A 27,382-nucleotide genomic window follows, 5' to 3' on the forward strand; every position below is an offset into this window, starting at 1 on the left:
ACGTGTCACATTCTGGAATATGCAATGATTGTGTAATGATAAGTGAGTTGTATCAAGCAGGCATGTAATCTTAGTTCTAAACTTATAACCAGCTCTTCAGAAAGTAGATTCTTCCTCACTAGGACCGGGTTTTGGTCTGTCTGAGAACTACTGGTCCTGCCTGACAAGGTCAGTGTTTGTACCAGAAAAAAGATCCTTAAAGAGGCTACAAATATCAGGAAGCACACGCACCGTGGTCCTTGAACGCAGCAGGTGATTGCAGCCGGAGCCGTGGCAGCACCAGCAGGTGTGTGTGTGTGTGTGTGTGTTCCCAATGACAATGTGAGCAAGTTTAAAACGCTTCCTTTTGATTAAACTGTGATTTAAACGTGACTCCATAAGGTCACTTAAGGTATAAATGAGGACAAGTGTCGAATGTTATCGTATAAAAGTGGCGGCGACGTACTTTGTCCTAAGTTAAAAGTCTTCATGCTCGTCAATTAAGCTAACTAGCTCCAGCTTTGCCTCACGTGCAATAACGTGACGTAATTGAAACGACTTAAATGCTGTGTATGGATACTTCCTCTGACAAAATAAAAGCCTTCCTCACAGTTAATGTCAGACAACTATCATGTCCTTTTTTTAGCTGGACAATAATAAAAACATTGTGTAATATAGTGTTGAGTGCTATAAAACATATTAAAAATTGCGATATTAACAGTATAAAATAATATTTTTACGTAATCGGAAGAGTGCTTGATGTGTGAAAAATATTCTTAATGTTAATTTTTGTTTTAAGCCTCTTAAATGTTAATATTTTCTAGTTTCTTTTCTAGGAATGAGTTGACACAATACTACATCATTGGTCAAAATCACTGGATCGGATATCAATATTGAAATAGCTTAAAATGTCCAGCATAAATGTGTTTTTATATAGTTTGTGATGTTGGGATCAGACATGGTGGTAGGTATGGTGTCTTCCCTAGTTTCTTTGCTCTTTATTACAAAGAAGACATTAAAACTGAATACTATTTTTTGCCAAATAAGATGTAGAAATGTACTAATCGAGTCAAAAAATCATCTGGTTAATCACAGGTAGGTTAAAAAAATTGATTTTTCCATTGCACTTGAGTTTTTTTGACACATCTTAAATCGACTCACCCTTTAAACGAAATACTAATATGGTTTTTCTCACAGTTTTACCCATTTGGTGATTATGTAGCCTGTAAACTAGGTTATGGAACAACATCATACCCAGCACTCTTTTCTCTTGAAGGTGTCATTTAATATTTACAAGATATTGAAAAGTGAAGAGCGTAGCATGCAGTGGCATAAAAAAGTAACTGAATTGCAGATAAAGATGTCAGCAGTTGAAGATGTGGACAAAAAACAGCGCTTTATTCAAAAGAGTGTTAGAGTAGATCTCAACAATGTAAAACCAGAAGGTTAAAAGAGAATTAAATAAATAAATTACTGGATTAATGCTTTGAGTATTCATCAGAAATGATAGACTTTAATTATGGACTGTACAGTCTGTCCGAATTTATTTAAGAATAATCATATTTTATGTGTCATTAAATACATTTTTGGTGGTTTTGATCGTATACAAAATGTTGAGCCAGTGCTGTGCTTTAAGGTCACTGCAGTGGCACAGCTGTTTCCAGCAGGTGGCGTAGAATCACTAAGATGTTTCTCCGTCCTGATAACATTAAAGACAACAGAGGATGGGGGATTTTCATTCATTCATTCATTCATTCATTCGTTCGCACTCCTTTGTGGAACATGCTGTGTATTACTTTGATGTTATTGCCTTTGTTTGACAGTCAATATGTACTTCATATGTACTTCCATTTAGAATCTTTTGCCCACATACTGTATCTATATATATTTGCAGTTATAGTTGTTGATTTAATCACGTGTCACATTCTGGAATTTGCAATGATTGTGTAATGATAAATAAGTTGTGTTAAACAGGCATGTAATCTTAGTTCTAAACTTATAACCAGCTCTTCAGAAATTAGATTCTGCCTCATTAATACCGGGTTTTGGTCTCAGTCTGAGAACTACTGGTCCTGCCTGACAAGGTCAGTGTTTACGCCAGAAAAGATCCTAAAGAGGCTACAAATATCAGGAAGCACACGCACCGTGGTCCTTGAACGCAGCAGGTGATTGCAGCCGGAGCCGTGGCAGCACCAGCAGGTGTGTGTGTGTGCGCGCGCATGTGTTTCCAACCACAATGTGAGTAAGTTTAAAACGCTTCCTTTTGATTAAACTGTGATTTAAACGTGACTCTTTAAGGTAAATGTTATTATATAAAAGTAGCGGCGACGTACTTTGTCCTAAGTTAAAAGTCTTCATGCTCGTCAATTAAGCTAACTAGCTCCAGCTTTGCCTCACGTGCAATATCGTGACGTCAGTGAAACAACTTAAATGCTGCGTTTGCGATACTTCCTCTGACAAAATAAAAGCCTTCCTCACAGTTAATGTTAGACAACGATCATGTCCTTTTTTAGCTGGACAATGATACAAGCATTGTGTTATATAGTGTTGAGTGCTATAAACCATATTAAAAATAAAAATAACTATATATATACATGTACACCCACACAATATAATATTAAAATAAAACAGTATTATTACGTAATAGGAAGAGTGCTTGATGTATGAAAAATATTTTTAATGTTACTTTTTGTTTTATAGATTCTTTTCTAGGGATGAGTTGACACAATACTACATCATTGGTCAAAATCACTGGATCAGACGTCAATACTGAAATAGCTTAAAATGTCTAGCATAAATGTGGTTTTATATAGATGGTGCTGGTGCGGCATCCCTAGTTTCATCCCTAGTTTCTTTGCTCCATATTACAAATAAGACATTAAAACTGGATACTATTCGTTTGTGGACAAAACAGACATTTGAAAACATAATTTTGAGGTTCGGGACACACCAATAAACATTTGTCAACATTTAAAAAGTCAGGAAAGAAATGCTATTTAAATTAGGGATGCACAATATTGGAACTTGGGTTGGGACGATACCGATATCACAAACTTGAATATCAGACATTTTAGACAATTTATGAACGTATGGAACTGTTAACAACACATTTATGCCGAGTCATTTCAAAGACACAATTCTCCAACTGGGTAACAAATATTGTTCCACCGACCGAAAAGAAGAAATAAGCGCAAACATGACTCAGCTAAAAATGCCTTTGCTGATTTTTATTTACATTTTTGTGATCTATACGATTTTTGGATTTATTGGATTTTACATTTTTTTTCGGCCCAATACCTGATCCAGGGCTTTTGACCAGTATCGAACCGATACTGACTGATACTGATTCCCATCCGTAATTTGTACAATTTTTTTATGTTTATTAATTTTGTATAATGAGGAAAATGTTTATCTTCATCTGCTGCAACATGAGTATGCAAATTTATGTTAATTTCACCACAGGAAGAAATTCTGGCATGTTCGCAATACTGTGTAAATATTTCTATATATTATGCATATTGGACATTTAATATTTGTAATGGCTGTGTTGGTCTTCTGCTCAGGAATAATTATGGCCACACCAAAGCTGGTAAGTGGAGCCCAGAAGCTGCTGGAGCCCTTTGGAGAAGCAAAGTTGTTACAGATCCCTGGCACATGTGCAGCCATGCCTGCTGCACAGATCACACTCTCCACTGCAGCTGCATCAAAGGGTGACTTTGTCTGTGGTCCACCTAAAATGATCGCCTCTGTCCAGAGCCACCAGCCTTCTCCTTCCACCCTTCCTGTTGCTGGCCCACTGCCTCAGATTTCCCCTTCTTCATCCTCCTCCATCATGGTGGTAGCAAAGATGGCCACTACAGGAGGAGTGAGTGCCAACAGTCAACTCCAGGTGACCAAACCTCCTCTGAGCCAGGTGTCTTCCATGACTCAGGCCACAACACCCGGACGGACAGTGGTGATAACTGTACCGAGGACAGCCACTCCACAGCCGGTCACTGTGGCTCCTCGTCTGCCACAGAGCAGCTCCTCACATCTGCCAGCCAACATCCAGATACCAGCGGGTGAGTCTTGTGCCAACATATTGTGTCCGGTAGACCACTGTAGTCCAGTAAGCTACTGTGTCTTCTAAACTACTAAGCCTGGTGTCCACCAGGCTGCAACTGCTGTGTCCACTAAACATTTGTGTCCAGCAGGTTAGTGTGTCTAGTAAGCTTCTCTGTCCAGCATGCTACTGTGTCCACTAAACTACTGTGTCCAGAATGCTCCTGTGTCCACCAGGTTACAACTACTGTGTCCACGAAACCTCTATGTCCAGTAGAATAAAAATCATAATAAAATAATGCAAACAAACAACAATAAAAACAGAATACTGCATACAATCAGCTATTATGTCCACTAAACCACTATGTCCAGTGTCCACTGGGTTCAGTAAGCTACTGTGACCAGCAGGCAACTGTGTCCAGAACACTACTGTGCCTTCTAAACTACTGTGTCCACTAGGGATGGGAACGACACGACAATTTGAGAGTCGATTGTTGAGGCCCCCGTGTCGAATTTTTGTAGAATTGTCTGCCTTTTTTTTTTTTTATTTATTTTTCTTTTTTTAAAGCAGCAGCACGGAGGGTGGAAAATATTCTGTACTCAGAGCCAGCCCAAGACATAAGCGAACTCAGCGGCTGCTAAGGGCCCCGTGACCACCAGGGGGCCTAAGAGCAATTAAAAAAAGAAAATTCAATTATTATTAAATTTTCTTGCGTGGGAGTGATGATACATATTAGTTTCCTTGAGGGGGAAAAGGAGTGAAATGTAGTGAATTTAAGTTGAGACTTCAGTTGGAGTGAAATAAAACGTCAGGCTGCGAGGAGTAAATAAATCCAGCCTCTTCTTCTTCTTCTACCTCTTTTCCGTCACCTATGGTAAAAAAAATATCGCTCTTTTATTGCCTCCTACCCACAAGGGGGCCACCAATTGAGTGTTTTTTTTGTTTTTAAACATATTAAATAACAAGTGACATGATTGAATGAATGAATGAATGCTTACTCTACAACTTGTGTTGGTTGAATGTTTTATTTTGAACACCTTTGATTAAAAAATAGCAATAAAACCAAAATAAAAAGATGTCCCTAAAGAGGAACAGGAAGAAGTCAAGGCGGTTGGATGCTGTGCACCCACATACACACTGAATGTTCACTGTGTCTGATTTATGCATCTCTCTGTTTTGTGGACAAAGCTTCAAACTTCATAGTCTGTCATTGTTGCAGGGATGATGTTGATCCGCAGTGACACTGGGCAGCTGATGCTCGTATCACAGCAGGCTTTGGCTCAGGCTCAGCAGGGACCAAGAGTTACCAGTGGTCAAGCACCCAGAATCGTGTCCCATCAGGTGTGTGTGTGTATGTGTGTGTATAAACTGCTGCTTTCTTTAAGTGTAATAATGAAGTTGTGAAGAAGAATGTGCTGACATCTCCTCCTCCGTCGCTCCTGTGCTGCCTGTCATGTCTGGAGTTCAGGTGTCTGCAGCAAACGGAGGTAAAGGTAATGAGAAGGTGACGGTGATCAGGATGGCAGCTCCTCCCAGTTTCCTGCCTCCACCTTCCATCCAGAAGACGGCGCTGGTAAAGGTAAAGAGCTCAGCGTACATCCACTTGAGAACAACTACACCTGTTATCACTCATTATAATTAGGGATGCACCGATATGACTATTTCCGCCGATACCGATATCCGATATTAATATTGCTGCTATGGCCGATAACCGATATCTACCGATATCGATATATGTTTTAAAAAAAAGTTTGTACAGAATGAAAATCACGCAAGCTGAATTTTTGAATGTCTTTTACCTCCAAATAACAAGGTCACATAAGACACAAGTAACCAACTACAAGTAAAGGTTTTTAGAAACCTTTACCACTTGTAGCAAGTGTGTAACTAAATTACAGTACAGTTTAACTCCCTCAACTCACTAAACTCCTGTGACAAAGTTTGGATCATAAATTACAAACATGAACATAAATAAAAATAATACCCTGCCAAAGTTACTGTAACCGAGATAAGGGCGTCTATACTGGGTACGTAAATAAAGTCAACAACCCTTCCTCCCGGCAACAACAACCGCGCCACTTCCCTTCACAATAAAACTACACAACAAATATGAGAAACAATACCTGACAAGCTCTACTAAGAGCTGCCATAATAAAAAAAACATGTTAAAATACTTTATCAAACTTGCCAGTATTCATGGCAACCAGATATTTATTCAATTGCAAAACATCGGAAAAGTAGCACCGACTTGGCAGGTTGTTGCGGGGTTCAATATGCGCCATCAACCGTCGGAACCCTCGGCTGGTCATCAAGAGCAATCATTTCCATTACCTTGATCGTTATTGCCCTGGCCACTGTCTTCCTTTGGTCGAGTCCCAGCTGCGCTGCTTTCTTTTTGTCTGCTGCCTAATGTTACTAGCGTTAGCTTCCTGCCGTTGTTTGTGTACTTCAGGGTGGCGGTTTTTCAAATGACATAATCAAATTTGTGGTATTGAATGAGTTGACGCGGAACCCTCCTCGCATTACCTCGACTTTGCAAGTGTTGAATAATGCTTTTCGCGTATCTTCTATTGACACCCTGAAAAATCGCCCACACCGCTGACATTCTCTCTCCTCAACACACACACACCTTGTGCTGCGCTTGCGCCACTGACGCTGTCATATGCCCAAACAAATGCCGCATGGCCTCCCCTTCCCGACACACATACACAAACAGCAATTAGACGGGTATAAACATCGGTTGTTAAAATCGGCGCAGTTTTACTCATTGAACCGATGCCGATATGTTAAAAAATGACGAACATCGACCGATAACAATATTAATGCCGATATATTGTGCATCCCTAATTATAATGATGACAGATGATAATTCAGCTCACGAGTGACGCCCCCAAATACACAGCTCTGCTCTCTGGTTACTGTGCTTGTGGATAAATGGATGAATGATGTGGTTGTTGATTCCTTTTTAACACATTTAAGTCATGTATGTGTTACACTGAACTGGAACACCCAGCTGAGAAACATTCTTTCTAGATCCCCCTGATTCTTCAACCACACTCTCAACACTAACCAGTAGAGGTACAGTAAACTAGTTAACTAATCTGGCCCTATTTATAAGGCGGACTATTATTTATTATTAAAGCCAAGAAACTTGATCACTAAAACTTATTTTTTTTTGTCTTTTGTTGACCTTTTTCTTGTATTTAATATTTAGTTAATGTAATGAATTGCACTGCAGTGCAGGCATAAGATTTATTTTGGAGAGACGGACCTATTAGTGCTGTCTAGAGCTGAATCCATTAATTGATTACTAACTTAATCAACAACTATTTTGGTAATCGATTAATCGGTTAAAAGCTTTTTTCATGATTAAAACAAGATTTCCGATTGTTTAAGCTTCTTATATGTGAGTATTTTATTCATTTCTTTGCTCTGGATAACAAAGAAATCAAGTGAATCATTTTGGTTTGTGGACAAAACAAGACATCTGAGAACATCATCATTTCCACGTTTGACGAACACCGATGAAAATAATCGTTAGTTGCAGCTCTAGTGCTGTTCAATAAATGGTTACTGAAGCAGCTCTGGGTGGAACAGTGTCTTTGTCATCAGTCTGTCCTGTGGCTCATTTCATGTCTTTAGATTAAGGCAACTCGTGTTTTAAAAATAGACAACCACGTCTATCCAGAATGTATGTTTTCACTGGACTTTAGCAGTTTTGAGGACCACATTCTTGAACTAAGTCCAGGTTAAAGCCAGTATTGGTCTTTATGATCTTATCTGATTTTAGAATCAGATTTTCAACAGCCCATTTTTAATATTTGCTCCATTCATTATCCAAATGCCACTCAGTTTTCCTCTGAACAGAGAACAGATAAGTCAAAGGACTGGCACCAGTTGATATGCAATAATGGTGGGACATCAGTCGGTCTGAGTCCACACCTCACCGCTGTCCCTGTATGTTGCTGTGTCGTTCAGGTCGTCGGTGTGACCCAGAATGCTGCGTCTGCTCACGAGAGCCAGCCTCGCATTCAGGCCCCGGCCACAGAAACCAGAAAGGAGCCTCTGGGCACGTTCACTCAGGTGAGAGAGCCTCGTCATGCACCTATAACTTGGAGAATATTTTCTAAAAAAAAGGGTTGATATCAGCTTTTAAATGTCTATATCAACATCTGCTGCAATGAGTGTGAAAAATATTATTTTCATTTCTCTACAGAAGAGACTTGATGACCTCTGCAGTTAGGTTCAGGGGAAAAACAGAGATATTGATATTGGTTATTGTCCCGAACACCTTTGCTATATCTGCATTTTGGATATCCAGAAAGTCCATTGTCATTTGCCCCTCCTTTTTGTTTATTTCACTGGACCTGGAAACTGTGATCGGTACTAATGAATTAAGTGATATTACTCAACAGGAAACACTGGAAAGTGTGAAAAAGTGCAAGAACTTCCTGGTGACCCTGATCAAGCTAGCCTCCAGTGACTCCAGGTCAGCCAACATGGCCAACAACGTCAGGGGACTGGTCCGAAATCTGCTGGTGCGTCCTCCCCCGTTCATCCTCACACAAGCTGCTCTCAGGTGAAAGAAAAGTAAAAGTATTCAGCCATGTGTGTTTTGAGACATCTGTGTTTTTTGTGATTTTGCAGGAAGGGAAGCTGGAGGCAGAGGAGTTCACCGAACAGCTCTATCAGGAGCTGAAGTCCACTCCGCAGCCGTGTCTGGTGCCGTTCCTCAAGGTGACCACACCTGCCTACAACAGAGCTTTTTGCTTGTTTTGGTGGGGAAAAAAGAGATCAATTTTAAGCATTCTCAAGTACCTGTGAGGGGAAATTCTTTACCCTCAGTCGCTTTTTAGTTTATAAAATATTATTTATCAACATTTTCAAGTTTGGCTTCAAGAGAAAAAGTGTCGGTGTTCATTTCCTGCACTGCTTTTCCACTTGTCTGTCTTTCACGTCTTCCAGAAAAGTCTTCCTGCCGTGCGTCGCCTCACTGCAGACCCTCAGTTATTCATTCAACAGGCTTCCACCTCTGCCTGTAACTCCAGTGCCCCGCCGCCCGCCGCTGATACAGGACCAAACCTTAACAACAGCAAGCAGGTAAACAAATAATGTTCGGTTGTTTTAATGTGACTTTTCTCGCATTGTTTTGCTTCAGTTCACAACTTTCGTTGCGTTATATTCCATATGCTGTATTTTCTTTAAGGTATCTTTGTGATTCCAGACGGGCAATTTGTTCCATAACCAAACATTTACAAGTAAGCCAGTGAGATAGAAAGGTCACTGTCAGCAGGGATATGTGAGAAGGTTGGTAAGGAGACAGTAGTTGTTACAAAAGTTGCATACATCATAAATGGTGGGATTAGAGTTGGGTCATAATGAGATAATCCGCAGCCCGTTCGGCAGATAATGTTTAATAATGTTCGTAGTCGTCGTTGACGTGTTGACACTCGTCTTCAGAGGAGAGAGAGAAAAAGAACAAACACGGTCATAAAGTGAGTCTGTTGCAGTGTCAGACAACAAAAACACCAGGTTTACAAAGCTGATTAAAAGCTGGATTTCTTGTCAAATCATAATATACTGTAAAAGCAAAAGTTGCAGCACAAGTGATGCACGTGCAGATGCTTGTTCCTTGAACTAGAGACGTGCAACACCCCAAAATAATAATGACAGCGTGCGTTGCATTATTGCCAACATTGTTATTATTGTTACTTTTCACTCTCTCACTTATTTTCTACCACTTTATCGTCCAAATGAGGATTAATCTCTGCATGTTTTTGGTACCGGAGGACCCAACAAAAACCCACATACACACAGGAAGAACATTCAGACTAAACACAGAAAGTCCATTAGTTAAACCGGGATTCAAACCGTTCACCTTCTTGGCTGTGAGGCAACAGTTCTATCCCCTATGACGTCGTGTGAACCCAGGTCTTGACGCAAACAATATGTGAAGAAGAGCGTACACTAACATGGTCTCTAATGATCGTTCTGCAGGTTATTCAACCGGCTCGGAGAGTGATGATGAGACCCGCTGTGACCTCATTAACTCTGCCCAGAAATTACATATCAAAGAGCAACAACAGCAGACCCAACATCAAGCAGACGCTGCTCCCGCCAGGAAAACCATTACCAGGTAACAGTTTGGGAGTTTAGTAAAGTGTTGTGTGCTGCTGTGGTCAAACGTGATTATAGAGTGATTCATTCAACAATGCACCCAAATCATCAGCACGGCATGTTAACCGCTGGACTGCGTTAAGTCCACCAGCTTCGATTACAGCACAACCAGACCTGAGGCCATAAAAATGATGGTAAAACAAGGTGCAAAAAGTCTCACTTTGTATTTGTTCTTCTTTTTTTATACAGGAACGTTCTCACTTTCAAAGCAGCATTTTTCCCAGGATCCATCCGGATTTGCATTCAAGAACTCTACAGGCTCTTACAGGTAATGGAGCCCATTTTCCTAACCCAGCACTCTTAATTTAATGTTAGGCCTGAAAGTGCAAAGCTCTACATGCCTGTGTGTGTGTGTGTGTGTGTGTGTTCCACAGAGAAGACGATGACATTAACGACGTAGCCTTCATGGCTGGAGTGAACCTGAGAGAGGAGAATGCAAAGTTCCTGACCACCACCGTTGGCTCTGTGGTGCAGTCTTGCCAGGACCAGCCCTTCCTCTCCCCTAACAAGCTGCTCAGTCGGATCCTTCGTGCAGGTACATCTCTCAAGTCGAGCCTACGAAACACGCCCAGTATTTCAGTTAAAGGGGGCGATATGCAGCCCATGACTGAAAGATGTGTCACCGGAGGGTTAGCGGTTCAAAACCACACAGGGTTGGGGTACCTCTGGGCAGGGTACACAATCCCTATTGTAACTCATTGATTACTGGATGAATTGGACAATTTAAAATTGACCCCAGACACAGGGTGTCACGTCCAGTGTACTCCGAGTTCAAAGCCTGAATAAAACGGGAGTTTGGCTCAGGATGGTTCACTTGTTTCTTGTAAATAATTTACCACCAGCTTCTGGACATGGATTAGAGTGTTTTACTGAGCATCAGAGGAGGAGACTTCAACTTGACTTTGCAGGAATGTTCCAGAAGATCTGGTTTCTGCTGTGTTTCCAGGGCAGCCGCTGGGAGTGACCGACGTCGGTCCAGAGGTGGTTGCTCTGGTGTCTCATGCTACACAGGAGTGTCTCCGTGGACTTCTGGAGAAGCTCGCCGTGGCTGCGGAACACCGCAAGGCAACACTGAAGGTGAATAAAGCCTCATCCTAACACCTGGTGGTGCCTAATTTAACCGTAAATGATGTTATATTTTCATACAGTCATGAATGTCCTCCTTTTATTATGTCGGTGAAAAAAACATCTTCCAAGTGATGATATAAAGCAAGCAGCAGACGAGCGTCAGCATGTCAACAGGGTCACTGCCAGGTTTAACATTTACTGTATATAAAATACTGTTAGTTGCAGTATAATGTGGTGAATATACAGGGAGTGTTTTTTGAATGGCCATCAAGGGGCGGCTACATCAGTCTGTGAGAAAATGACCCTTCTGTTCACTTTATTATATCAGTAAACATTTTCCTTTTTATTGACTTTTTCTGCATTGCGTGTGTGTGTGTGTGTGTGTGACAGGAGGACGTGTGGCACACCAAAGTGAGTGACATACGCTCTCAGCTCCGTTTCCTGGAGGAAGTGGAGACGCTGAACAAGAAGAGAAAAGATGAAGCGGAGAGAGAGAAACTGCTGCGTTTGGCCCGAGTGAGCAAAGACACACACACACACACACACACACGTGGTCTGAGCCAGATTCAGACAAATACTTTGAAATGAACACGTCTGAATTAGTGATGTCACAATTATAGAGTTCCTTGTTCCGATTATTGTCAGAGAATTAATCACAATATTACGATTATCACGATTATTATGCGTTAATTGATTTCACAACACTATGAATGTGTAAAATCACAATAACGCTGCTTATAGGTCTGAAAGTTTCTTTTATTTATATCTTTTGATGCCAACATAACAAAATAATGTAGCAAATACACTAAACTATTATATAGGAACAATTATTAATCCCCCAGGGGAAATGTTTAAATGATTTAAGTCAACAATTGTCATCTATAGTGTTAATGTTTAAGTTTATTTTAATCGTTTTAATAATCTATCGATTTGTATGTGGCCAGATATAAAACGTATCTATTATTGTGGTTTGTTTTTTCATGTTTAAATTACAATGACACAAATAAATCACATCACATGATGTATAACGTACGTAACGTTAAGTGAACGCCGTTTAACACAGCCGTTTCTTTGTGTGGTGATTTGCAGACTGGCGCGCCGTCGTTCACGGTGACACCTTGGTCACGGCTGATCTGATGCGCTTTGTTGGAGGGAATAACGTCCTCTGCCGTACTCTCAACAATCAGGAGCGTCTCTATTCTGCAACTCTGCACGGAACAAAAACAAAGCAACACAAGCGGTAACGACCGCTTGTTGTGTAACTTTGTTTTCGTTCCGTTTGAGTTGCGCTGAACTACCCGTATGGTTCCGGGCTTCCGGCATAATCTTTTCTGACGGTATTGAGGAAACGTTGCGATTAATATAGAGCGATTAATTGTGAATTCAAGTAATCGTGATATCCCTAGTCTGAATACCTGCTCAGTGCACTGTAAGTGACTGCATTCGTTCTAACTCTACACGTGTACTCACTGTTTGTGATCACAGAGCCGCTCACACCCTGAGGATCCTCAGTTTCAGCTGCTGAAGCAAAAAGCCAAAGAGGTTTGTATTTGTTTCAGTTTCTTTAACCCTGTAAAGCCTGACGCATGAAAAACATGTTCGGCACAGAAACACTCGCTGTCCTTTGTTCAGGCAAAGATGCACCTTTCACTCCGCATAGAGGAATTGTTAGTGTGAAAAGACCTAAAAATGTATTTTAATAATTATTAATAATAATTATTAAAATTAGATCATCAGAATAGTGTGTGATGGTATTGTTGAAGACGTGATGTCAGTTATGAATGTTCAGACATGATGCAGCTCATATACACGCAGCACACATTTAACACGACTGTACTGTTATATAATGAATATTTTTTAATTTGATTATGCATTGTGTGAACACAGACGATATATATATATATTCTGAAGTACGTAAAACTTCTTGAAAATGAACAAAGACTTTCCTGCCAAAAGTGTGTGGATGATTTAATGACAGTAGCCGTTTTGAAAAGGCCAAAAAAAGCAAAAACCTTCCACTTTCTGCAGTGGAGTGATAGTCCACTAGGGGGCAGAACACAGTTTTTAAAGGAAATAATTGACACGGGTCTCAGAAACTTGTGTAACAAATATGATACAAATGGTTTTGTTCTCCTCTCCAGCTCGGCCAAATAAGTCTGTTTGTTTTTTTGTTTTTTTTAACATTTGCATGAACAAAACTTGATTAATTCAGTATTTACTAATCAGTATTCAGGTCAGGAAGACGTTCCACTGAAAGGTGAATTAGCTGTAATATATATATGCCATGTCTGGGATAAAACTACAAAACTGTAGTGTTTTTCCTCCTGAACTCATTCTCGTGTGAAGCAGACTCACAAGACTTAACTCAAAGTATTGCATAAACAATCGGGAGAACATAAATTATGCCCAGGGTTATGTTTGGACTGTAGCCTTGATGAATTATTATCATTATTAACAGCAATGTGCCAACAAATAAAAAGCCAACTCAAGTGTGTGAGTGTATGACTAAAATGTGCATGGTGCTGTTTGTCTGCCTGTGTCTCTCCAGTTACAACAAATAGAAGAAGCTCAGCTGCAGCAGAGAGAAGCCAACATGACGGCCCTCGCCGCCATCGGGCCCCGCAGGAAGAGACCACTGGAGCTGACTGACAGTCAGGTCTGTGTGTGCACCACTGTTTTTAATCTGTGTGTGCACCACTGTTTTTAATCTGTGTGTGCACCACTGTTTTTAATCTGTGTGTGTGTAAGAAGAACAAAAGCAGCGAGACGCGTGTTTTACCAAAGAGTGGGGAAAATACTCCCCAGCTCAGAGGTTTTCAAACTCGCAGCACCGTCACTCGATATCAAGTGATATACATTTGTATATGTTTTGTATTTTTACGCGTTTTTTATTTACAGATTACATTAATATTTGAAGGATAGTTCCATTTCAGACAAGCCCCTTCACTGTCCATTTTTAAAACAAGACCCTGTTCTTGTTTTATTTTTGTATTGTTTCTACTGTATGTTTTATGTCTTGAGTTCTACTTATTTATGGACAGCACTTAGGTCCAGCTGTGGCTGTTTTTATAGAGCTTTATAAATAAAGTTGAGTTGAGGATATTATTGTGGGGGAAGCCTCTTACAGTTCACGGTGAAGTAGGACTGAACAAATTAATCCAAATTTATCAAAATCAAAGTGCAGGAGGTGCAATATTTCTGAAAGCTAAAATCTTAGAACAAATATTGTCCTGACCTACATGTATACACATCATATTCTACAGACTGAGGAAAAAAACACATTCAGGATTAGAGCCACATTGAGAAAAAAAAAAACAATTCACAGACCCAGAGAATAAAGTCTTAATTTACAAGATTAAAATGGTAAATTTACAAGAATAAAGTCATACTTTCACAAGATCGAAGTCGTACATTTACGGATGAAAGTCTTAATTTATGAGATTAAAATCGTAAATTTACAAAAAATAAAGTCATACTTTTACAAGATTGAAGTAGTAAATTTACGAGAATAAAGTCTTACATTTAGGAGATTAAAGTAATAAATTAAGAAAATAAATAAATGAATGAATAGTTTTAATGTGATGCTGATGTGCCAAAAGATGAAGTATCTCCTTGTTTGTGAAACCTATTCGAAAGTACAATTCCACGAAATGCTCCACGGCCTCATTTACGACTTTATTCTTACTCTGTCGTAGATCTGCACAAATATCACACAGTAATCATCAGAAATATGTTATTCCAATGAAAAGAAGTAATAATCGCAATTAGATATTTATTCAAAATCATTCAGCGCGACGTTCAAGTCGGAAATAATAAAAATGCATCAATACTTCTCATCTCATTAGTATCAGAATCAGCGTATCAACATGAAAACACCCAAGCAGCAAAAAGAGTTGTGTCAGTTACATACGTAATTGTCTGAATTAAGAATTATTACACAGCACCAGACGCACGAGGTACAAACATAAAAGAAGGAAAACATCACACAGAAAATATAGAAGAGGGTACGAGTCGGTATGAAAGCAAATGAAATGTGATTATCACTGCTTATTTTAGGCTATTGTATATATTTTTGGAGGTAAAGTGGAAACGAACGAAGCAAACAAAGAAGAAAAATCGAGCGTCTACTGTCGTGTCCTCCATGTGTGACATTCTACAGTCCAATTCTTCCACACTGGACATTTTTAACATTCAGGTTTGAACGAGGGAAGGCATTATGTCCGTGCAGGAATAGTGAACAATGTTGTGTCTCTGTGTGTTTGTGTGCGTCAGGTCTCGCTGCTGCCCAGACTGGACGTTCCCAGGGTGACTCGGGTGATCCTGAGGGATCTGCTGGTGTGTATGGAGCAGGATCACTTCCTGCGACACTCTCTCACTCTGTACAAAGCAATGCTCTGATTTCCTACTACTTTAATAATGTAGTCGTCATCATTTTTGGCACTTAGCCCCTTCAGTTCAGATCATCTGCCTCTCGTTTGTTTGTTTATTTATTTACTTTTTAGTATCATGCTGTAGAAGTGAGTGAGTGAGTGATCAGGTTTGAGTTCATGTTGTGTTTTTGAGGAGGAGAAAGTCATGCTTTCAAAATAAGATGAAGTGGTTGTGAGGAAACGCCACTGCTCACTGGAAGGTGTTGAAATAATGGTCCGTGTATTGTTGAGTTCTTCATTCATTCACGTTTGCTTTGTTTCCCATTAAAAGAACAAAAGTAGTGAAATCATCACATTGTGATATTTTCTGTGTAATCTGTTATTGGTACATTTGTGTGGGATTATTGATTTTTTGATTAACTGATGGGGAAACTCTTCTTAAGCACTCTCCTGTGTCTCTGGCTTCCTCCCACTGTCCCAAAACATTCCAAATGGTGATTCCATGAATTGGACACTGGACTGAATGGTCAATCTTCTCTGTTTGATCCATGTCAGGGGTCTGCAACCTGTGGCTCTTCAATGCCTCTGCAGTGGCTTCCTGTAGCTTTATCTTTATCTTTCATTATCCATCCATCCATTATCTACCGCTATATCCTCCAGTGTAGGGTCACGGGGGGGGTGCTCTGCCAATCTTTCATTATTTCTTTCAAAATGATTTCTTTTTAGGGATCAAGGCCATTAAATGAAAGTGGTTTAATATTTCGTCCACTAAAATATGCCTCACATCCTCAGTCTACGTCAAATGCGATATTGAAAACATCCCAGAACTTCATTTTATGGATCAAATAGATTTTGCGGCTCCAGATTACATTTAATTGTGTGGAGAAGCGACAGAAATGGCTCTTTTAATAGTGAAGGTTTCAACTGGGATTGGCTGCAGCCCTCCCTGTGACCCTCGTCACGTGGAGGGCAAAGTGGTCATAGATTTGGTTTCCATTTCCAAATAAAAAACATTTCTGGGATGCAAGACCCCGTGAGAGCTTGTTTACTCTCTGGGGCTGGAACACTTGGGTGTCTTTAAGATCAAGGTCTCTCAATCCTGGTCCTGGGGATCCACTGTCCTGCATGTCGTAGAACTTCCCTTGATTTAAATAAATGGCTTGGTGTCCGGCGTCTGCAGTACTTGGTGATGAGCTGACCATTTGAATGAGGTGTGTTGGAGCAGGGGAACGTCTAAAGCATCACTGCAACCACCCGCATGAGCATCAAATGTAAGCGACACACGTACACAAACGCACAACTAAAATGCTTCGATGTCTTTGAATATTGTTGTGTCTGTTTCTGTTATTGTTTTTGTGGAAGTTATTGTTTTTGTGGCTATTACTCTCTCGTCTCTTGTCCTATCTGGTCCCTTGGGTCTCCGTAAATAATAAGAAATAGTATTGCATCATCCGGTGGTGTATTTCAAACTCCTTCCAGTTCTATCAAGCATCCAAATCTTTAATTTGACTAAGTACAGTTTATTATTGTGATAAAAATCACAAAGTGCTAAAGTAAATAAAATAAAATAAAATAAAATACTACAGCAAGGAAAAATAACGGCACACGCTACGTACAGTTGTCACACTCAAATATTCATTCACTTTCACCGTACCGATAAAATAGGTTTTGGACAAATCAACAAACCCAAAGCGAGTCTTTTTGGTTTAAAAAGAAATCTTTATTTCTACCTTTAAAACTGCACTGTATTCTAAATGAAGCGTGCACATTTAATTTGCTCTTGATTGTTGTTTTCATTCATTTTTCTTTCCTGGTTTGTCTGAAACACGTGGCTGAGGCTGGATCTAAGTACAATTACCCAAGATCAGTGGGTGTATTCTGTTCCCGCTCTGTCTCATGTGTTGTTGAGTCATATTTTTAGTAAGAGTTCCGTGTTGTCGACGTCGTTTTTGGGCCCGGATTTCTACTTATTTGCATTCATTTTTCATTCATTAGTGATTTGGACGTTGTTCTCTCTTTGACTGCTTGGTCCACGACGACAGCCGACTGTCACAGGTAAATTAAGCATCTGAAGACGCTCTCCTGCTCACCACGGACGCACCGCTTTCTCACCTGATGCTGAACATGGTCCTGCTGTTTCATGGAAAAATAAAAAAGCACTGTATCTCAAAAATGTCAACATTTCCCATGATCCTCTGCAGTCCCTGCTCTGACGGTGCTGTTCTTCTACAGTCCGGCCTGAATGTGGCAACTGGAGGAGAGTCAGAATTTTGTGACGGGTCACTTTTTGACTCCTTTCTCGCCAAAGCCGATCGCTTCTCCATGTGACGCGCGACTATCGACGCCTTCTGACCTCAGTCCGTGACTTCCTGTTTGATTTGTATCAGGGTGGGAGGCGAGGCTTGGCCGTCTCGGCTCTCCCTCCGCAGGATGTATTCACTGAACTGAGAGGAGTCCACTCCGCTGCCACATGAACCTGTGATCCAGAATCCCCGGTGCTGCAACCGCTCCAACACCTGCAAGTCACACGCGCACACTGTTTTACACTTTTAACTTGACCTGAAAAACCTAAATAAATAAATAAATAATATGTTGACAGAAGCAGCACGCAGAGGCTTCAGTGGTCCTCGTGTGGAAAAAAGGTTTTTAATGATTTGTGTCAGAAGTTGACGTGACGTTTTTACTCTGCATCAAACTCCATAGAGAAAAACTCCATTTTAAGGTCACGAGGTCAGTTTGTGTTCCTGAGGTAAATCTGAAAAAATACTTTCAAACACCGAAGTCACAAAATAACACACTTGAACTTAACTGATGGAGGTTTTAGTGGATCAACAACTCCTGTGCGCTGTGATGTAAAATCACTGATTTTCCCTATGGACTTTGGAGTTGGGAGTGAGCTACAGGCTAACAGAGCTACACAAACTTCACTTTCCAAAACACAACACAGCAAATGTAGTCAATGCCAAATGAAGTCAACGTTGGATGAAAAGACATCTTCTCCATTATATAATGAATCTCTGTCTGACATCTTGACTCCAGAGAGAATTCATGTTAGCGACGCAGGGCATGACATGGTTGAGTGTTTTTCATAATTAAAACAAGCTCTCTAATTTTTCAGCTTCTTAAATGTGAATATTTTCTAGTTTCTTTGGTCCGTATAACAAAGGAGCCATTCAAAGTGAATAATGTTGGTTTGCTATGTAAGACATTTAAGAACATCATCTTCAGTTGTTACATTTTTCTGACCAAACATGTACTTGATGCATCGATCTTAGATTCAAACTAGTGCTAAAATTGGTCTCCAGCTATTTTCACCATCTTCTTGTCCTTCACAGAAGCTAAAACCTCCTGACAGAAAGTCTGTGACGTTGCATTTAAAGCCCCGCCCCGCTCGTACCTGCACTGAGTTGAGGTGACAGTAGCCGTTGAGCGGAAAGCAGATGATGTGTGTGGACTCGTGATTGCAGCTGCCGCTGAGTGACTTGGCCATGACGTCTCTGACCTCGGGGAAAACCTCCTCGATGACGGAGCGGTGGGCGCTCACGCTGATCCTCTCCCCGAGCTCCGGCACCACTCGAACCACAACACACTGGCACTCTCGGCACGCGCGCTCGCAGTCCCGCTCGGCTCTCCAGCGCTCGAGCTCGGCCTGAAGAGGAGCCAGCTGGAAGAAAGTGGCCTCTTCATACAGCAGGGAGTATTCCTGCAGACACACACACACACACACACCACATGTATTATCACTAAAAACAGACCTGTGATCACAACATACTTCATTCCCTAGATTCTCCTTCTTTTGGCTTCTCCCTTTTTGGGGTCGCCACTGTGGATCATCTTCCTCCATCTTGTCCTCATGTTCTCCTTCACAACATCCGTTGTCCCTTCTCTGCACGTGACCAACCCATCTCAATGTTTACCTCTTTCACCCCCTGTGGACCTCAGAGTAATTACCACAGCACTGTCTCACTCTTGATGGACGTGTGACCTGTCCAGGGTGTACCCCGCCTTTCACCCTATGTCAGCTAGGATTGCTGGAACCAGCGCCCCCCATGACCCTCATGTGGTGGATAAAGAGGTAGAAGATGGATGGATGTTCCTCTCAGGGGAGAGTAAAAAAGTAGGTCAAATCAGAATCATCCAAAAGGCGTCTTCGGTTCTGATGTTGGTGTGGGGGTCCCCAGGTAAAGAAAACTGAAGAAGACTTTTGGACGTTTTTAAGCACCTAAAGATGATCATGACCTGGATGACTGAGAAGTACTTCATTAAGTTATGTGTACTTTATCTCTCTGTTACTTTTCCAGACTGTGAACAGCTGTGAGGTGGACACACGGGCAGATTAGCTCAGGATTGACAGCATTTGGAAGAAGAGGCTAAAATCAGTCACAGTGCTGCTGTCTGAAGCTGTCTCGCTTTACTCACACTGTGTGCTTCTTCTGCTTCATCTCACTCACTGAGTACACTTACATGCACAGTTTAATCAAGCTAAGGCCGTAGTCCGACTAAGACATGCAATTGGACAACTTGTTTGTCTGACTCCGCCTCCGTAGGTGGAGCTATATATCTCTATAAGCTAGTGCGTAACTGAACGTCATGTCTGACTCCAGTCTGACTAAGCGTATACATGCAGGGGTAATCAGACTATGAATCGCATTATCCAGGTATGTTAGTCTGACTAAGACTAGCTCGATTTTAATTGGACTAGTGTGTTTACGTGAAATTAAATAAACCACGTTATTGTCTTAGACACTAAAATCTGACTTTTAACGAATGTAAACTCAGAGGTGGGCGGAGTCAGGCCGAGACACCTGCAGGTGAAGTCCCGGAGGGGCTGCAGTAACAACATGGTTGTACCTGCTTAGAACCCCAGACACTCACTTTGAAGTCGTCGGGGATGAGGAGCTTTGCCGTGCGCAGGAAGTTCAGAATGTAGCGGAACATGTGGCCGTCTCGATCGATGAAGTAGTGCTGCTTCAGACTGTCGAGCACGATGGGTTCACTTCCGTCAAACAGGCGACCGATTCTGCGGGAAACAATCCAAAAGGTCAGACACGTGTTAAAGAGGCTGTTATTCTCATGTGGGCGTGTTTGTTGTAGTTATAGAGTTTCTGCAGCAACATTTACTTCCCAAAATGCACTCTGTCTGTCACTTTTACCGACATGAGTCGCTACTGTGTACTGAAAGAGTTATGAGTCACTGATGATGCGTCCACTTTCTAGCTGATGGAAGTACATTCCTATCAATATAAAGGAAGTAGTAGTAGCTTATTTGGAATTTGCAAACAATTTATATAATATATAATTGAAATAAGCAACAACAAAAAATAATGATACAAAAGTGGACAAAAAGAAAACAACACAATGATTTTATTTACATATCCGAAAATTAGTACAACTTCTTTAATCCCAAAAACAAATATTTATGTCTCTCTTAATTCGGTTTTCTTGATGTCATGTAAACACACTAGTCCAATTAAAATCGAGCTAGTCTTAGTCAGACTAACATACCTGGATAATGCTATTCATAGTCTGATTACTCCTGCATGTATACACTTAGTCAGACAGGCGTCAGACTAGTGATGTGTCGTTCGTGAACGATTCGTTCAAAATGAACTAATCTTTTATATGACTCGGGAGTAATGAGTCATCTCAGTGAGTGATTCGTTCATTTTCATGCGGTACCTTCCTTCGCCACATGGCAGACAGCTGCATAAGCTCAGCAGGAAAGGAAATAGAAATGATTAGTTCAGGACTGACTCAACTGAGTGGTTCGTTCGTTCATTTTCATGCAGTACCGTCCTTCGCCACATGATGGCAGGCAGCTGCATAAGCTCAGCAGGAAAGGAAACAGAAATGATTAGTTCAGGATTCACTCAACTGAGTGAGTGTCCGTCCTCAGGTCACGTGACAGCTACCGAGTCACTGTCGTGCTGTTAAACAACAATGTTGGAGAGGATACAGGACACAAGGCACTTGTCACTTTATTGAGGTGTGTATTTGCTTTCCTAGGGTTTCATATGGTTTGAATTGCATTTTGTTTATTATACTTTGTCAGCTGAAGCAAAACGATGTTGCCTACAGTGTTAAGTGTTTGAGAACCGCGGTCTTTTTTACAACGCCCACAAGAGGGATACAGCGCCACCTGCTGTAAAAATGAACGAAATGAACGAAATGACTCAAAAAAAGATTAGTTCAATTTACTGTCCAAGAGTAAAAGATCCGAGTCAGTAAGAAGAGTCGAACTTCCCATCACTACATCAGACATGGCGTTCAATGCGCACTAGTTTATAGGAAGATATAGCGCCACCTACAGAGGCGGAGTCAGACGCACACGGTACAACTTGTCCAATTGCTTGTCTTAATCGGACTACGGCCTTAGCTTGATTAAACTGTGCATGTAAGCGCACTCAGTGAGTGAGGTGAAGCAGAAGAAGCACGCAGTGTGAGTAAAGCGAGACAGCTTCAGACAGCAGCACTGCGACTGATTTTAGCCTCTTCTTCCAAATGCTGTCAATCAATTACTATCAAGTGCTTACTCTTTTTTTTTTTACAAATGCAAATAAGTAAATGAATGATGGCCGAGTTCCCTTTAGCTGTTGTTACGTGCATGCACGGAAAAGCGCTTACTTCCAGTCATCAACGCTTGTTTTCAAAGATTACACGTCGTGTTTCTGTACGGTTCGTGTAGTAACAATTGAACAGAGCCATGAATCGGTCATGTGATCAGTAGCACCTGCACATGGAGTTGTGTAGAATAAGTGAATTCGTATACAGAAACAAATCCATGAATTTGCAGATGACCTAGTTGACTTTTCCAGTGCTTTAACTATCCTGTTTTTGTCGTGGATTGTGTTTTCCATTTATATTCCTGCATTTGTCTGTGTTTTTTGTCCAGGAAACTTTTCTTTGGCGAATGTGTATATTCCTAAAACAAGTGTAAGACCAATAGGCTACATGCAAAGTGACATAATGCATCAGTTGTTCATCATCAGAGATCAGAGTTCTTTATCTGCTCGTCTTATTTCGGTCTTACATCAAGCTTCTCTCGTTACCATCACCTGTGTTTAATCAGCTTCACTTCCAGTTCCACCTGTTGCTCATTAAACCCTCAGTATTTAGTCTCCACTCACCCGTCACTTCACTTCAGACTGTCTTATCTGCCACTTGAAAGCTTAGTCTCTTATGTTTCACCAGTATACATGGATAGTTGGGGCCTTGGCCTTGAATAAACGAGTCAAAAATGAATTTGAATTTGAGCACAAAGCCAAACAATATCTAGTGATGTGTTTCCAGGGCTTAAAAGTAGTGACGGTGAGATGAAGCCTCATGAGGCATTGAACCACTTGAGCCAATGGGTTCGAGAAAGGGTTCATTTCTCGAGGCTTCATGTGCACACGAAACCACCTACTGGCCAAGTGTATAATCACAGGCAGCTGTATCTGAACCACATAATGTGTGATGCATAGAATTTTTGTGTCTTTTAGAAATGACTATGAATTACAAAAAATGTATGACCAAATAACTTCTGTACATATGTGTTTAATACATTTTTTAAATGTATTCTGTGTGTAAATCTTCCCAAAATGGTAATATCATAATATGGCAGGTTGTGCAATGTTTTTCTGGAAATGGCATGAAAAGTGCTTGTGGAACTAGGAAAAGGGCACAGATTATGCTTGTGTAACTTGGACAATGATGAGCCTCGCTGGCTCCATCCTATATCTCTCTCTCTCCCTAAACTCTCCAAACTATCTCCAAACTATATAAACGCTATTCAAACTCCAGTATCCAAACTCTCCAAACTATCCAAACTCTATCCAAACTCTCAACTGACCGCAACTCTCGTTCAAAAACCTACATTTTGAATGGAGCCTGAGGGGTCTATATAGCTGTAAAACCTCGCTGCAAAATCTGAACCACTTCACGAAGCAATCACGTGGTACAGCCGGGCAGCGAGGCTTCGGACGTCATCATTTTTGGCTCCTCCCCTAAATGAAGCAAGCCTCGATACGTGCATCGCGGAAACGCCCCCTCCCCTACTCTACTACCACTACTTAAAAGTATTTAAGGCACATGTGAGGAATGTGATTCCAGTTTTATTTACAGTGCACGTGTGTGCGACTTTCTCACCTCGACTCGGGGAACTTGGTGAGCGTGGCCAGGCTGCTCGTGTACATGTGTCCTCCCACATCGATATGGACAGGTGCGTTGGTTTTGGTGAGTTGGGCAGGTGTGGGGATTCCAGCAGAGTTCAGAGGGGACACGGCGATGCCCTGCTGACTCGACATGTTGCTGCTGCTGCTGCTAACCCCTACAGGGCTCACCTGGAAAACACAACACACACACATTAAATGTCATGTAAGCTGTGTCCCAATTGGGGTTCTGGATCGATAGGCGAGGTCACACCCTGGAGAGTTCGCCAGTCCAATGTCCAATTTACTAAATCCCTATAGTGCATGTTTCTGGACTGTGGGAGGAAACCCCACGCACACAATTTAAATTTGCGCCATTAAAAGGCCAAACATCAAAAAGTGTTTTTTCAACCAAACCTCAGGACGATGTTCTCAAATGACATGTTTTGTCCACAAAGCAAAAATCATTCCATTTTTTAATGATTTCTCACTTACACGGAGCAAAGAAACCAGAAAATATTCACATTTAAGAAGCTGAAAAACTCAAACTTAAATTCTTGGTTAATTTAGATGAATCGTTGCAGGCCAACATGAACTCCCTCTGTGCAGTCTGTCAGACACATGCGTCAATCTCACCGTACCCGGTGGTGTCTGTGAACTTGCTGGCAGACTTTGGCCGAGCTGAGTAAAGTTTGTTTTCTAGTTTTAGTGCTGACGCAGCCTGGAGGCTGTCAGACGGTGCCAGAGGCCTGACGGGTGGTGTTGCTCAGAAATACAAGGACAACCTGCCAGGCTCATAGAAATGACTCCGCTCTGTCAGAACTACAGCGATTCCTCCTCACACCGCCCTGTCGTGTCGACTTGACAATGCCAAGTACCTGACAACAGAGGAGCAGGAGGCTTAAAAAGAAGCTCGCTGAAGTGCCAGGAAGGAAAAGCAGAGGTCCCTGTGGCTCTTCCTCTCCTCTTGTCTCTTTCACTCTGTTCCACACAGCTCTTTTTTTTTCTGAGTCTCAGGTCTGATCTCAACAGCTGTCCAGAATATTTTCGTCAGGTTTGTGAAGCAAATATCAAATATTTTAATTAATAAATTAAGACTCGCTAGGTGTCGCTACTTCACGTCTCCTCGCGGTGGCGCTAGGGTGGAAGTGACCTGGCTCCACCTACATTTGTATCTGCCTGATGATTGTAAGGTCATAGAAAGTTGGTTCTCAAACCAAGTCCATGGCACACTATGTGGGGGTCTGTGAAAAATGTCCAAATTCATTCATTGTGAAAGGGTAACTCTGCAACATGCCTGATTTTAAAAATGCCAAGAAAGTGGACCGAGAGCTGAGTGAGGAAGAGGGAGGGCGGGAGGGTGGGCAGCCTTGCAGGGGTCGTGGTCTGGTCGTGAAATCTGTATTTCTATGGTCAGTTAGAATAGTGGTTCTCAGATTATGGTTCAGGGACAGTCCATGGCACATCTATCTTCAAATGTTATTTCCTTAAAATGTCCCCTCAAGGTCTGGGCTACCCCTGAGCAAGGCACCCAATCCCCATTACTCATTGTTAATTGGACTGCCGGTTCCAAGCCCGGATAAATGGGAAGGCTGTGAACGGCATCTGGGTTAAAAAATCTCTGCCAAATCAAAATATCATTAATAATTAACACCATCTGCAGTGTTCTCTCATTTGTGTCTGCACAGTTTATGTAGACGCATATTTTAGACGACAAAATATGAAAACGCTGTTATTTACTACCTCAATATCTAAATAAAGAAATGTTCACTTTGAAAGAAAAAGAGCACATGTGGCCCAAGAGCCACAGGTTGCAGACCCCTGTTGTTATTTTCTTCCTTGTCTGAGCCCGTTTGGTTCAGTGTCAATATCATATTTGATATATTTCACCATTACATCACATAAATGTTAAATGCTGTGACTGCAGCTCGTGCTTGGACAAAGCTCACGCTCCTCACGTGGCCCGCGGCGGATTTTACGCACACATGATAAACGTGTTACCTGTGTGCCCGGGAATCGAACCGAAGCCTGTGTGTGAACATTGACCTCCGTGGATCTCACAAGAGCTGACGCGCTCTCCTTCTGCTCCACGGGCGAGTCCACGCGCGTCCCGGGGCGCACGCACAGCCTCTTGGCACGCGGAGCCTCCTGCTCCTCCTCGTCCTGAGTGCAGACTCTCCGCGCTGCTGCCGCTGCCGCGGTCTGTGCGCGCACCGCCGTCACCGCTGTCGTCAGCTGCGGCTTCACATCCACAGAGTCTGCCACGCGGCGGTGATACGGCACGAGCGTTTCCGAGGCAACGTAGAGCGTCGTTGTCGACCTGGAGCCCGCGGCACCCACGATGCTGTTGAGCGTTGCTATGGAGACGGCGCCGATACAGTGGTTGGTGTAGGTCTTGGAGAGCTTGGCGGCGCGCGACAGCATCTGCATCCTCGTGCCCAGCAGGTTCTTACCGATGGCTTTGTTCTCGAACCACGTCACGTCGCTCGCGCAGCAGTGGTCCCGCGGCCGCTGGAAGAACGCGCGGCACAGCGGGTTCCGTTTGGACACGTACCGGACAAAGCTGGCGTACGGACACTGCTCCGTGCCAGTCTCGTACATGCGCGGCAAAGTGTCCTCGTCCGAGTCCGGACGCTTCTTGGTCCAGGCGGCGGAGCGGGACTTGTGATACGGACCCAACGCTTTGAAATACACAAACTTTCTCCCGTCCTCGTCCACGGCCAGACCGAAGGAGTCCTCCTCCAGCTCCCGCTGGTTCTCCCTGCCGCGGGTGCAAAAATACATGCAGGTCTCGAACCAGACTTTGTTGAGGAGTCCGAACGGCGTGTCGGTGTTGAACACGGACGACTCGTAGAGTCTCCGTAGGTCCGAGCGCGTGATGGCTTGTTTCTGCACCACAGGACCCGCGCCCTGCTCCTCCAGCCTGCGTATGACCGCGGCCAGGGTCAGGTTGGCGCTGCGCAGCTCCGGGTCCTTGGTGAGGTCCAAGGTGCGACTGTAGGGGGGTTCGTTCAGGTACCGGTTGAGTGAGCTGCGGATGCTGATGAGGGACGACTTGCTGTACAGCTGTCCACTTTTGGAGCGCGCCTCCGCGTAAAAGGAGCGCAGCAGCGCGCACAGCGCCTCCTTGTCCAGAGTTTCAAAGTCTGGACTTCGGTCCTTCTCGCTCAGGAACTCCCTGAAGATCCGCACCGCATAGCGCGTGGCCAGGCGCGTGTTCTCGCTCAGCCTGCTCCGGTCTGACCGCTGAAGGTCTCCATCCAGGTGAGACTCCGGGTTGGAGCCAGTGAAGGAGTCCGCTTCTTCGTCGTCGTCCTCCTCCTCCTCCTCCTCTCCGCGGTCCATACGCCGCATAACGACCGCAGCGGAACCGCTGGAGTCCAGCACTGTTGTCCCTGACTCCCACTCCAGCTCCACAGCATCTCCCTCTGACTCCTCTTCCTCCCCGGTGATCTGGACCTCCTGGATCTCATCCTCCTCCTCCTCCTCCTCCTCGTCCTCCTCCTCCCTGCTCCTCTTGGGGCAGCTCATCTGCTCCTGCTCCGCGTCTCCTCCGCTGGCAGGCATTCTCGCCATATTGCGGTCGGTGAAGCAGTCCTCCGGCAGCGCGCATGCGC

At 42.6% G+C, this 27,382-nt stretch overlaps 2 protein-coding genes across 2 annotated transcripts; one reads left to right on the top strand and one right to left on the bottom strand.

Annotated features, from left to right (window-relative positions):
* The first annotated feature begins 272 nt into the window (after nucleotides 1–272).
* On the top strand, nucleotides 273–15,784 carry LOC122781176 (transcription initiation factor TFIID subunit 4-like). Its single transcript, XM_044044728.1, has 16 exons — nucleotides 273–286; nucleotides 3,543–4,040; nucleotides 5,241–5,362; nucleotides 5,490–5,600; nucleotides 8,000–8,104; nucleotides 8,437–8,559; nucleotides 8,669–8,758; nucleotides 8,987–9,121; nucleotides 10,019–10,157; nucleotides 10,388–10,466; nucleotides 10,573–10,733; nucleotides 11,145–11,275; nucleotides 11,657–11,782; nucleotides 12,752–12,808; nucleotides 13,815–13,922; nucleotides 15,539–15,784. The coding sequence occupies exons 2-16, from the start codon at nucleotides 3,551–3,553 to the stop codon at nucleotides 15,662–15,664; spliced, it is 2,103 nt and encodes a 700-aa protein (XP_043900663.1). The 5' UTR covers nucleotides 273–286; nucleotides 3,543–3,550; the 3' UTR covers nucleotides 15,665–15,784.
* Nucleotides 15,785–17,436: 1,652 nt separating this feature from the next.
* On the bottom strand, nucleotides 17,437–27,171 carry LOC122781036. Its single transcript, XM_044044530.1, has 5 exons — nucleotides 25,767–27,171; nucleotides 23,764–23,957; nucleotides 20,512–20,656; nucleotides 19,034–19,339; nucleotides 17,437–18,152 (listed from the first exon to the last, which is right to left on the bottom strand). Exons 1-5 carry the CDS (start codon nucleotides 27,117–27,119, stop codon nucleotides 17,991–17,993), a joined length of 2,160 nt encoding a protein of 719 aa, XP_043900465.1. The 5' UTR covers nucleotides 27,120–27,171; the 3' UTR covers nucleotides 17,437–17,990.
* Nucleotides 27,172–27,382: the final 211 nt, after the last annotated feature.

Source organism: Solea senegalensis, linkage group LG14, assembly GCF_019176455.1.
Source record: "Solea senegalensis isolate Sse05_10M linkage group LG14, IFAPA_SoseM_1, whole genome shotgun sequence".
Lineage (NCBI taxonomy): Eukaryota > Metazoa > Chordata > Actinopteri > Pleuronectiformes > Soleidae > Solea > Solea senegalensis.

Excerpts from the sequence above, each read along its gene's own strand:
- LOC122781176 (XM_044044728.1), top strand. The coding sequence starts at position 3,551 with ATGGCCACACCAAAGCTGGTAAGTGGAGCCCAGAAGCTGCTGGAGCCC. Across the intron at positions 12,809-13,814 it reads TGAAGCAAAAAGCCAAAGAG|TTACAACAAATAGAAGAAGC; the intron begins GTTTGTATTTGT and ends GTGTCTCTCCAG. Across the intron at positions 13,923-15,538 it reads TGGAGCTGACTGACAGTCAG|GTCTCGCTGCTGCCCAGACT; the intron begins GTCTGTGTGTGC and ends TGTGTGCGTCAG.
- LOC122781036 (XM_044044530.1), bottom strand. The coding sequence starts at position 27,119 with ATGCGGCGTATGGACCGCGGAGAGGAGGAGGAGGAGGAGGACGACGAC. Across the intron at positions 19,340-20,511 it reads TCATCCCCGACGACTTCAAA|GAATACTCCCTGCTGTATGA; the intron begins GTGAGTGTCTGG and ends GTGTGTCTGCAG. Across the intron at positions 18,153-19,033 it reads GTCACCTCAACTCAGTGCAG|GTGTTGGAGCGGTTGCAGCA; the intron begins GTACGAGCGGGG and ends TGTGACTTGCAG.